This window comes from Desmodus rotundus, chromosome 1 (genome assembly GCF_022682495.2).
Source record: "Desmodus rotundus isolate HL8 chromosome 1, HLdesRot8A.1, whole genome shotgun sequence".
NCBI classification, from domain to species: domain Eukaryota; kingdom Metazoa; phylum Chordata; class Mammalia; order Chiroptera; family Phyllostomidae; genus Desmodus; species Desmodus rotundus.
This window is the reverse complement of record NC_071387.1, coordinates 60552257-60564693: the sequence shown is the minus strand read 5'-3', so window position 1 is coordinate 60564693 and position 12437 is coordinate 60552257. Positions and strand designations below refer to the sequence as shown.

Below are 12437 nucleotides of genomic sequence, written 5' to 3'. Positions count from 1 at the left end.
GTACTCTAGGTGAATACTTCTTTTGTATTTGAAAAGAATGTGCATGTAGCAGTGGTCCAGTGCAGCATTCTGTATCGCTCAGCTCTGTCAGTTTTGTTTAGAATATTGTTTAGATCTTCTATATCCTTATTGATTTTTTCTATTAGTTACTGAGATGATATGTTTAATCTCTACTTACGATTGTAGATTTGGCTGTTTGTCATTTGGATTCTGTGTCCGTTTGCCCTACGTGTTTTGATGTTATATTTTTACATTACTAAGATTGTTTTCTCTTCTTACGGAATCGACCCTTTATCTCTGTGATTTGTCCCCCTTTATCTCCAGTAATGCTTATTTCCTTAAAGTCCACTTGTCTGATACCAGTTTAGCTGTACCAGTGTTCTTCTGCTTAACATATGTGTGTGTATCATTTTTTTCTTTCTATTTTCATCTTTTCTTTCTCTTTTATCTTTATTGTTAACTTGTATCTTTGGTAAACAGCTTGTATTTGCCTCTTATTGTGTTATACGGTCTAGTAGTTTGTCTTTTACTTTGTGTGTTTAACCCCTTTATATTTAATGTAATTATGGATACATTTTTATTTTAATTTATAATTTTTTGTTTTCCTTTTTGGTTTTATTTATTTAGGTTTGTCGTCTTTTGTGTTACCCTCTTATTTCATCCTCTTCCTCTCTTAGTACGTTATTTTTCTTAATTTTATTATTCTCTTGGTTAGTTATTCTAAATATTACAGTAAATATCTTTGACCTGAGCAAATTTTTTAAAAAAAGTTTTTATTTTGAAATAATTCGAGACTTACAGGAAGTTTTAATATAGTATAGAGAGGTTCTATATATACTTCCGCATGTTCTCTCCTATGGTTACAATGTAGTAATTGTAGCAAAATATCAAAACTGGGAAACTGATACTGGTATAATGTGCATTAGTTTTTTCAATTTGTGTCATTTTTATTACTTGTTGTAGGTTTGTGTGACCACCACCACAATCTAGGTACATACCTGTTCTGTCACCAAAAGATCTCTCTTATCCACCTACCCTTTGATAGTCATGCCCAGCTGCCTGCCCAACCCATCTCTGTCACCTGGCGACCATTTTTATCTGCGGAATTTAGTAATTTCAAGAATGTTATAAAAATGTAATCATAATGTATATGACCTTTTGAGATGGTTTTTCATTCAGCATGATATTTTTGTGGTTCATCCAAGTTATTGTATATGTTTGTAGTTTTTTAAAAATTATTATTGCCGAATATTCATGGTTTGGATGTACCTATTGAGGGACATTTTGTTTGTTTTCAGTTTTTTTACTCTTATAGGTCGAAGCTGTTTTGAGCATGTTTTTGCATGGACATAAATTTTTAATCTTTCTGTAATAAATGCCCAGTAGTGTAATTGCTGTGCCATATGGTAAATGTATGTTTAATATTTTTTTAAGAAACCAACAAACTTTTTCAGAGTGGCTATACCATTTTACGAGCAATCCATTTACTCCACATCTTCATTAGTACTCGGTGTTGCCACTATCTTTTGTTTAATCATTTTGATAGGTATATAGTAATATTCTTTGTGCTTTTAGTTTGCATTTCTCTAGTGAGTAATGATGCTGAACATCTTTTCTGTTCTTTGCTATCCATATATCCTCTTCACTGAAATGCTTCTGCTCATTTTCTAGTTGGATATGTAATTTTTAACTATTAAGTGTTGACTTTTCTTTTTATAGGCCAGCTATGAGTTATATATCCTTTGTCAGATATATGTACCCTTAATTTTTTTTGATTTTACTGTAATTAGTACTCTCACTGCTTCCTGGAAAAATGCAAGGAACTCATTGCAGTTTAACCCCATTTAGCCTACTCCTTTCTTTTGTGTAATTATCTTGTACTTTAAGTCTACATATATTTAAAACTACACGTTTTAGATTATTCCTTGTTTTAAGCAATTTCTATTTATTTACTCACATTTGAAATTTTTTTTTTCTCTTCAGTCTTTTATATGTTAGGGAAATTCCATCAGAAATCATTTTCTTTGTGCCTAAAAAATTTATTTTGCTAATTTTTGTACCAATCTGAGACAACACAATACTTTTTGTGTGAGTATGTGTCGGGAGGAGGTACTCTGAAAGTGGTAGGTTGTAAATTTTTTTTGTTGATATTCTTAATTTTTAAATTCTATTGTCTTTTTTCATTGATTCACTTAAATCAGCTGTCAGCTTTATTTTTCTTGGAACTTAAAGTGTTTTTTTTTTCTCTGGCAGCTCTGAAGATCTTTCCTTTGTCTTAGCTTTCAGCTGCTTTGCTATGGTACACTGTGTTAGCTTCTAAGGTGGACACTAATTAATAATCCTTACCTTCTGGTGTTCATGCTTTGTATGATCTCTTCTCCCTGAGTGTGGTCCAGGCTTACCGAGCTGCTTCCAATGCAGAGAATATGACGGAAGTGATGTATTCTTGTTGATACATTTTAAGCTTATTTAAAAAAATAGTTCTTTATACGAATGTTTTAATTGATCACAGTGGAAGGATTTCTCTGATACTGCTATTCCCGCAAGGTGAGCTTAATTGTATATAGAGCTAAAGATGATTTTATTTGCTTGGGGTGCTACTATGGAAGAAGGAACGCGCTCAGCACACCTGTAAGTAAGTAACTTTCTAGGTGAAAGGATACTGTCCATTTCTTCTACATTGCATGTGGGCTTTCCCCCAGAGCACTAAATGCTTGTTTATTCAGATACTTCCTTGTTTGTGCTTCTGAAGCACTTACCAATTGAGTGTAAAAAGTCATTTTATAGCTATTTATCCCAGTTATAATTATTTTTATAATTGTATTACTTTATTATATAAAATTTATGCCAAAAATTATGAAAACTCACTCAAATTATTTTGAAAGACCACATATATGAATTGATGAAACTATTCTTGGTGAATTGGTTATATTTTATCAAACTGTAAAACATTGAAGAAAGATCTCATAAAACTCTAGCTTTCTTTAATGAAATTGTTTCTCAGGTGTCCAAATTCTTATTCCATGTTCAGAAGCTGAATTTGAAAATAATGTCATATTATATGAATTTGGTTTATGCAAGAGAGAAGGTAGGGCCCTTCCATAATTAAGATATTTGTGAATGAATGTATATATGTTCTAAGTTAAAATAATGTTCTTCAGTTATATATCTGTTCTTTGTTATTATTTCTGCTTTAGCTGACCTTTTAGAGTAATGATCCAATTACTGGTTCTGATGGCATCTTATAAGGGCTTCACCTGCACTTCTAAATTCTGAGGTGGTGTTTTGTTTTGCCCTTTCACAAAGAATTTGACAAATTTTTAATAGAATACTTTATAAAATATTTATGTTTTAAGTATTAGAACTAACTGAAACCTATTAATTAAGTTATATGTTTATTTACTAAGAACATAAAAGCCCTTTTTAGCCTGAAATACTCAGCCAGAAGTTAAATAGAGAACACATAATTATTTGGTGACTCTTGCTCATTTACTAGCAACTTCCATAAATTATACAGATTGTTTATCTGTATGTAAAAATCACCAGATAGTTGTGTTTTCTTCTGTTTATTTAATATTCTATAAACCAAGATGGGAGTCAGCTTCTTTTTATTAAACATTTATGCTTTGTCTGCTATGAACAAGCCTATCAAGGAAAATAAGATTCATTCTAATTTTTCAGGGAGATTAGTTCAGAAACCATTTTAATAAAGTGATAGCAGAATCAAAAGAGAAGTTTATGCTTTTTTATGGATATGAATTAGAAATTATTAAACCAAGTTCTTTGTATGATAATATAATTAAACTGTAATTTTTACATATGTGATCCCTTTATTGTTGCTTTTACATTTATGTGAACCTTAAGGGCCCAGAGGAGCCAGGAAGAATCATTGACATGGGTTAAACCTTCAACATAATGGGGAGAAAATACTGATAACTAGCACTTTTATACATTCTCATATCATGATACCGTACTTGCTCTGGTCCTATAGCTTTACTTTTGGAATGCCCTCAACTCCTTGCTGTACATGTTATCAGAGCTTACACTTCATCAGTTAACTTCATATGGAGAGATTCCTCAGTTCTTGGAATGTGATTTGTTCATTCTGCTTTCCATAGAAGCAGTCCAAACACTTTTTCCTATGAAGTATACCATAGGTCTTCATGTGTGGGATCCTCAGCCTGTGACAAATCTCATTATGCCATCTGCTTCAACCTGAGCAGTGCAGCTTCTGCTGGCAGACGGTATTGAGGTTGCCATGGCTCAGGATAAAAAAAAATCGGGTTTGGCCTAAGAAGTTTGCTTTTGAAAAAATAATAATTGATCATACCTGCTGTAGATTTAAAAATAAGGATCTGAAAGGATTCCCAAAAGCCTCTGTTAAGCACATCAATCTCTTTTTTCATCTGTGGTTGTAGAAACCATTATAGTGGTTGAATTATTGGTAACTTTGGTAACTTACTGATTTTTCTGTTTTACTTTTAAGGATAAGTAACATACTCTTACACCATATTGGTGATATATTGTGAAATACTTTGATTACTTCTATGCTAGAAGCTCTTTACCTAATATCTTATTTGCAGAAATGATGTCTCAAATGACTGTATAAAACAAAGATGATAGGAACACAATAATGAAAAAAGTATGGCTCATTTATACTGTGTCTGCTCTATACTGTATCACTTAATTTTGTCATCTGTAAACTGAGAATAAAGATATTTGGAGGGTTGGGGAGATTTTATCAGAGTAGATCCTTATAAAATGAATAAACACATATTCTGCAAATATATGTTAAATGCCAAATCTGTGCTAGCTAGGCACTCTTCTAGAGAATAAGTATGTAATAGAGAATAAAATAGTCAAATTCCTCCACTGGAAAAATTCTACATTATAGTCTGTCTTGGCAGACTGGTATCAAAGCCCCATGACAATTGGGTACATACCAGGTGGTACTAAGCACCATGAAGAAAAATAGGGCAGGGTGAGTATATGAAGTATAATGATGGGACATCTTTTTAGATATGGTTATCAGGGAGGGCTTCTCTGTGGTGACATTGAGCACACTTGAATGAAAAGAAGTAAGCGTGTAGCTACTTGGGGGAAGGATGTAGCTGACTGGCAGAGGGGGCAGCTTGGCAGTTGGAGGAAAGGTGAAGTGGTCAGTATCGCTGGAGCTGTGTGGGTGAAAGACAGAGTGCTAGGAGATGAGTTCAGAGAGTGATCCAAAAACAGCATTGATGTGACCTTTCTGATAAGTAATTATAGATAAAAAGTTAGATTCTAGACACCCTACAGGAACGTGAAATCAGGATTGACTGTTCGCACTGTTTTGTGAATTGCTTTGCTTTAACTTGGAGCGCTTTATAACAGGCACACAAAAGTAATTATAGAATATTTTTCCCAAATGGAATTATTTTTTGTCATTGTTTATTTTTATCATTGTACCTGGAATTGCCAAACTGTGAGGTTTGAGGGCATAGTCCTCTAGACTGGCAAGTCTGCCAAGACGTTGAGACCAACAGCAAAGGAGTTAAGCTCCAGATACAAAGTTAGAAGGAAGAATCTCCACAATCACACTCATGTCAGAACCAACCGCAAGTGCAGGCGGTTCCCACAACTACTCTCTCGGTTCACTAGAAGGACCTACAGAACTTAGGGAAAGCTATTAAACTCATAGTTTTGGTCTATTCTACGGAAGGGATACAGGTCAAATATTGGCCAAGAGAAGAGTCACATAGTGCAGAGCCTGGTAGGATTTCAAATCAAAGCTTTTATTTTCCTTAGGAAGTGTCCCCTTCCCCCAGTTCTATGCATAACAGTATGCATGGACTGTTGCCAGCCCAACAAGCTCACCTGAGCGCTTCGTTCAGAGTTTTTATTTGGACATCATTTCCTGGGTTTGATTGATTGCCCACATAGTCTAACAGAGTCTCAGAATTTGGGCTAATACCATGTGACCTTGGGGTCTACCAAGAATAACAAAGACACTCCTGTCATCTGGGAAATTCCAAGGCTTTAAAAGTTACTTCCTAGGAGCTGGGACAAAGGCCAGACTTCTCTTTTGGGAAAATCAAATTCTTTACTATATACACTATTTTAAAAATTCAAGTAATATGGAAATCCCCAGAATCCAATTTCTCAGGAACAACTAGTGCTATATTGGTTGTTTGGTGTATATTGTTTCAGATATTTAATATATCTATAAACATATTTTTAAAGTACATTGAATTATACATTATTCTATAACTAGTCATTTTCACTTAAAAGTGTGTGTATCAATGTGTATGTATTTGCTGTGGCTTAATGAGTACCCTGGAGTTGAACACTGGAATTAATTAATTTAAAGTATTTTTTATCTAATAAATAGTGCTGCATGGCACAGCCCCTTATACATATCTTTCTGTGTTATTCTGATTTTCTCCTTAAAATAAATTTCTTGAAATTTCTTAAAGGATATGGACAATTTAAAGTTTGGTATATACTTAATTATTATTCCTGTTGGGTTGTTTTTATGAAATAGTTTGTGGAATGTCAAAATTGTTAATTTCTATGTTACTCTTAGGTAAACATTGCAACATCAGCCATTTCAAACGTAGAATGTGCCCATATTCCACATCTCAGCCCAGCTACAGCTGTGCAAAAGGAATCGTTTTTATCATCCCAAACCAATGGCAATCTGGAAGCCCTTACAGCTTCAGGTACTCCACACATCAATGGGAAACATGCTTGTGATGAGTTTGATCAACTGATTAAAAATATGGCCCAGGTAAGAATGTTTTTTCCTGTTACGATAGAATGTACAAGTCCTGGATAATCAAGTCCTGGATAAATTGAAGAATATTAATAAATTTATATTATGTAATATGTTAAATATACATTAAATATATATTTTATTAAATGTAGTATTCAGTATATTATTAATGAAGACATTTATAACATTTGAAACAAATTGAAATAAAAATGGTTTTGTGTGAGTTTGGGTGGTTCAAAAGTTTTACATTTTTTTTTAATTAACAAATTTAAACTGAATATTTTATGTTCCAGAAGTATTCTTTTTTTAATTTTAATTTTTTTATTGTTATTCAATTACAGTTGTGTGCCTTTTCTCCCCATCCCACCACCCCACCCCAGCTGAACCCCCCTCCCTCCCCCACCTCCACCGTCCCCCTTGATTTTGTCCATGTGTCCTTTATAGTAGTTCCTGTAATCCCCTCTCCTCAGGATAAATAAACTGTCTCATTCTAGGTCACAGTTGGCAAACACAAGGCCCTCGGGCTGAATCCAGCCCCCCACCTTGTTTTATCCGGCCCGGCACCTTGTTTCTATCTGGTGGCAGCACCAAGCTCTCTCTTAACAGTTAAGGAGTACTTACATTTACACAGTCCTAAAAGTACATTCAGCCCTTTGAAGGCAACCTCGAGGCTGATGTGGCCCCTGCTGAAAATGAGTTTGACACCTCTGTTCTAGGTGATGGATAAACGTTATCTTAGGAAAAATTTTTAAATCTATTTTTTTAACAAAATGATGTCACTAATAAGATGACTGTAAGTACAGTGATTGACTTTTGGTTTTATTTCTTGCTTTGTTTCCTGGGCAGGGTCGCCACGTAGAAGTGTTTGAGCTCCTCAAACCTTCGTGCGGAGGCCTCGGGTTCAGTGTTGTGGGACTGAGGAGTGAAAATCGGGGGGAACTGGGGATATTTGTGCAGGAGATCCAAGAGGGCAGTGTGGCTCACAGGTGAGACCGGCGGGCTACTTCTCTGGGTTTGCTACCGCATTCAGGAGGTGTTGGTCACCTTGGGAGAATTCCGAGAAGCAAAAATGAATAGAAACAAGCAAAAATTCAAATGTAATGGTATTAACCAGTTTAAAAATATATATCATTAACATTGCTATAATAAAAAGTAAGTCCTGTTGAAAAGAGAGTGGCTTTTAAATATAAACAGAACTTAATCACTTTTTAGTAAGAAAAGAAAAATTTGATTAGGATGGTATTCTCAATGCTAGGAAGTGGGCTCTTTTGATTAGATTTAAAAATGACTATTTAGAAAAAATATATCCCATTATAATTTGAACTATATTAATATACTCAGAACAACAAGTAAATATATGCATCTTTGCTTTCATTTGTAGAAGATAGGAACATCCAAGATGTAGGTTGAATGGGTAGCTGATAGAAGAGGATGTTTAAATGGGAGGAATTGATTAGGGATAGATCAACTGAAGTCAAATTGTATGTTGTTTTTAAAAAAATTCTATAGTACTTTTTCTATTACCATTCAGTCCCCTTATACCGCCTCCTGCAATCACCACACTGTTGTCCATGTCTGTGAGTCCTTTTTCCTTTATGCTTGATCCTTCCACCTTCTAACTTCCCCCCATAGCTGTCATCTTGCTCTCCATCTATGAGTCTGTCTCTGTTTTGCTTGTTAGTTCAGTTCGTTCTTAGATTTCACATGTGAGTGAAATCATATGATGTTCGTCTTTCTCTTACTGGCTTAATTCACTTAGCATAATATTCTCCAGGTCTGTCCATGCTGTCACAAAGGGTAAAATTTTCTTATATTTTTACAGCCAAGTAGTATTCCATTGTGTAAACATCCCATAGTTGTTTTATACACTCATCTACTGATAGGCACTTGGGTTGCTTCCATATCTTGGTGATTGTAAATAATGCTGCAGTGAGCATAGTGGTGGTGATGTTCTTTGTAATTAGTGTTTTGGGTTTCTTCAGATATATTCCCAAAAGTGAGATTGCTGGGACAAAAGGCAGATCCATTTTTGTTTTTTGAGGTATCCGCATACCGCTTTACTCGGTGGTTGCACCAGTCTGCATTCCCACCAACAGTGCAAAAGGGTCCCTTTTCTCCACACCCTTTCCAGCACTTGTTGTTTGTTGATTTATTGATGGTAGCCATTCTGACAGGTGTGTGGTGATATCTCATTGTGGTTTTTATTTTCATTTCTCTAGTTATTAGTGACATTGAGCAAAGTATAGGTTTTTAAATACAGAAGTGCCAGAAAAAGCTTTAAATGTGTGGACATTAGAAAATAGAATTAAAATAACCTGAAAATATATGCCAGAAAAGCTGTCATTGTCTTGGGAGCTGTCAGATATCTTTTACTCCCCTTTTCATTCTTGATAGAGATGGAAGACTGAAGGAAACGGATCAGATCCTTGCTATCAATGGACAGGCACTGGACCAGACAATTACACATCAGCAGGCTATCAGCATCCTTCAGAAAGCCAAAGAAAATGTCCAGCTGGTTATTGCCAGAGGCTCACTGCCTCAGCTCATCAGCCCCATCATCTCCCGGTCCCCGTCTGCAGCCAGCACAATTTCAGCTCACTCTAATCCGGTGAGTATGGAAGGTGTTCACAAGGGACAAAACATATTTTTCCAGGTCTTTTTGATATTTCACAGGTTTCCAATTCCTTAGGTTCTTTGTCTGTGTTGAAGTTTTGTGCTTTTATTCTTTATCCCTCCCTAGCCTGGAATATTTTTTATTTAATTGTGATTAGGTTTCTGGCTTCTAAAAGAATTTTTACTACTTTTATGAAGTTGATTTTTTATTTGACAGCATGCCTCAAATAAAAAAAAATTTAGTCCTTTAACAAAATTGAATATCTGTAGACCGATGAAATCTTGATTTTGCTTTGTAAATTGTAGCTTATACAGGGTAGGACAAAAGTAGTTTACAGTTGTGAGTGCATGAAACATGGAGTTCATTCTTGTGTTATTATTTATCAATGGTTGTGTATTTTCCAGAGGAACAACTGTAAACCTACTTGTGCCCCATCATGTATTATTCTTAGTTTGGCTCTTAGTGACTGTAAGAAGTCATCTAATTTGGAATCCTGCAAGGCAGGATTATGCAGAAAACATTTTTAATAGGTAAAAGTTTTTCCTTGATCTTTTTCTTTTTAAAAAATGCTTTACAAAGGATCTCACAAATCACCACTGTCTTTACCTGGTTAAATGTGGGCACTATAATGACGTATTGATAATTTGAGAATTATTATGTAGTAGCAATCTGTTGAAAGGGAAATATACTAAATAAAACGTACGTTTCTTCAGGCTCATTATGTTTGAACTCAATTCTTTAATAATACTCACAAAACAACATTCACAAAAATATCAGCTACAACAAAAATTTTAGTTTTCCTTAAGTTTTTTCAGATGCTTACAGGAGCCTTGTTTTCAGGTTCACTGGCAGCATGTGGAAACCATTGAATTGGTGAATGATGGATCTGGCCTGGGGTTTGGCATTGTAGGAGGCAAAGCAACTGGCGTGATAGTGAAGACCATTCTACCTGGAGGAGTGGCTGATCAGGTAGGCCGCTGCCAACGGCTCTTTCATACTGTTCTGTTGAGTAGCATCGCTTCGTCTTTTACATTCTCTGTCAGCAAAGAGAAACTGCGGCCTTAGATAATACCTAAGAAGCTGAACTATAATCTTCTGTTTGCTGGGCTATCCTGAAAATGTTTTCTTAGACCTGGGGAGAAATACCTTTCAAATGTGGGACGTTATTAATTTAAAGTAGTAGACCCACAGACGAAAGCTTAGTTTATGGTTTTGATCGTTGTGGAGGTAGCAGTCCTTTATTTTCTGGCCATAAATCATATCTAAAAACCTAGTCAACTATTTTATGGTCCCTACAAACTACAGAATACTTCATTACGGTAGGAAAAATAAAAGGTTCTTCTTGCCCCTTTAGCGATGGGTCACTGGTGTCATCTTCGTATATGAAGCACAGTCTGTTTTTATCACTTAGAGTCGCTCATCACAGAATTGCTATTTAGGCTGTGACATGTTAGAATATATATAAAAGAAATTGGTAGTGACTTATTATGATTTATATTTTAATTACACAAGTATTGCTAATGTGAGCGTCTTTTGCCTTAATTATAACAATTTGTTTATAAAGATATTTGCTTTTGTATTATATTTGATCTTATATTTGATTCAGATTTATCAAATATTTGTCCTATTCATACATGAAAGTCAGATATATTTGCAGCCTTATCAATAGAGGTATTGACAGTAATACAATTGTTTGCAGACTTTGTTTCTTCTAATATTAGCCATTACCTAGTAGCATCAGTGAGATTCCGCTAGTTAACAGGCTTGTGATAAATGAGTTTTACCTTCAATGTAGAGCTGCAGAATTCAGTACTGTGGGTAATTGCCACATGTCACTTTTAAGTTCAAAATTAAATGAATTAAAATTAAGTAAAATTACAGATGCAGTTGCTCAGTTGGACTGGTGACATGCTGCTTGTAGCTGCCATATTGGACAATGCGGAACATTTTCATCACTGCACAAATTTCTAGTGGCCACTGTTTTTATGGAGGCTTATGAGACTGCGTTTATCTTACCATGATTTCTTCTGCAAATGAAATCTTTAGAAATATTTAAAAGTTAAATGGCAAGGCAAAAGATTGTGGTATTAATTCAGTGCTTTCTTGCAGTTTATACCATATTTTGAGCAATATGTATTTGTATATTACTTATACTTCATCTTTGCTTAATGGCATTTTCTCCTTCTTCTATACTTCAAAGGAATTCACAAAAGGCTTAATATTTTCTTGTATCTAGTGGTTAGAAATCAAATTGAAAAGTTCGTATCGACTATCAATTTAAGGAATACTTGTGAATTTTAGTTACGTAAAAACAGTAAAAATCACAGCCACATGTTTAGAGTCCTATGATGGATATTTCAAGTCATCGGTTTTTTTTAAATGACTCCCTTTCCCTCACTTAGGATTTCTCTGATGAAGGTAATAATACTAAAGCCCGATAAATCAATCTCTTTTTATTCAGCATGGGCGATTATGCAGTGGAGACCACATTCTAAAGATTGGTGACACTGATCTGGCAGGAATGAGCAGTGAGCAAGTAGCGCAAGTCCTCAGGCAGTGTGGGAACAGAGTGAGACTGGTGATTGCCAGAGGTGCCGTTGAAGACCCGGCAGCGCCCACTGTGTGCTCATCCCCATGCTCTACGCCAGAGATGCGGGTAGGGTGCTGGAAACAGCGAATGGGGGAGGTCATAGTCAATAGCACTGACGTGCAGGGTGATTATTTTGAAACTAGATTTAACACTGTTTATGCATTAGTGATAAAAAATGAAACAAAATTCAAATGTAGAGGTATTTTGGCACAAATAATATATTTTTGGGAATAATGTGTAATAGATGAAAAATATATTGTATAAAAAATTCTAGATCACTATTATGTTTTTTTTCTAAGTAGCACATTTATGAGAATAATATTTTACACTATGGAAAAGTTTTAAAAAATTACTTGTAATTATTACCTAAAACGTTTAGTTCTTTCTCTTAGAAGGCTCTCTGTGAGGTGGGCTATAAGTTTTAATCACTCCCTTACAAGAACTTTCTTTATAGTGTCTTTATTTTGGGGGTGGTGCTGATG

At 34.9% G+C, this 12437-nt stretch overlaps 1 protein-coding gene across 7 annotated transcripts in view; it reads left to right on the top strand.

The window, feature by feature from the left end:
- Window positions 1–12437, top strand: part of MPDZ (multiple PDZ domain crumbs cell polarity complex component) — a 162862-nt gene that overhangs the window by 50564 nt on the left and 99861 nt on the right. For all 7 annotated transcript variants that reach the window (XM_053924490.2, XM_053924502.2, XM_053924496.2 and 4 more), the window contains exons 4-8: window positions 6563–6766; window positions 7598–7737; window positions 9146–9359; window positions 10206–10334; window positions 11827–12021. In XM_053924490.2, coding sequence (XP_053780465.1) covers window positions 6563–6766; window positions 7598–7737; window positions 9146–9359; window positions 10206–10334; window positions 11827–12021 — 882 coding nt within the window. The remainder of the gene's footprint in view (window positions 1–6562; window positions 6767–7597; window positions 7738–9145; window positions 9360–10205; window positions 10335–11826; window positions 12022–12437) is intronic.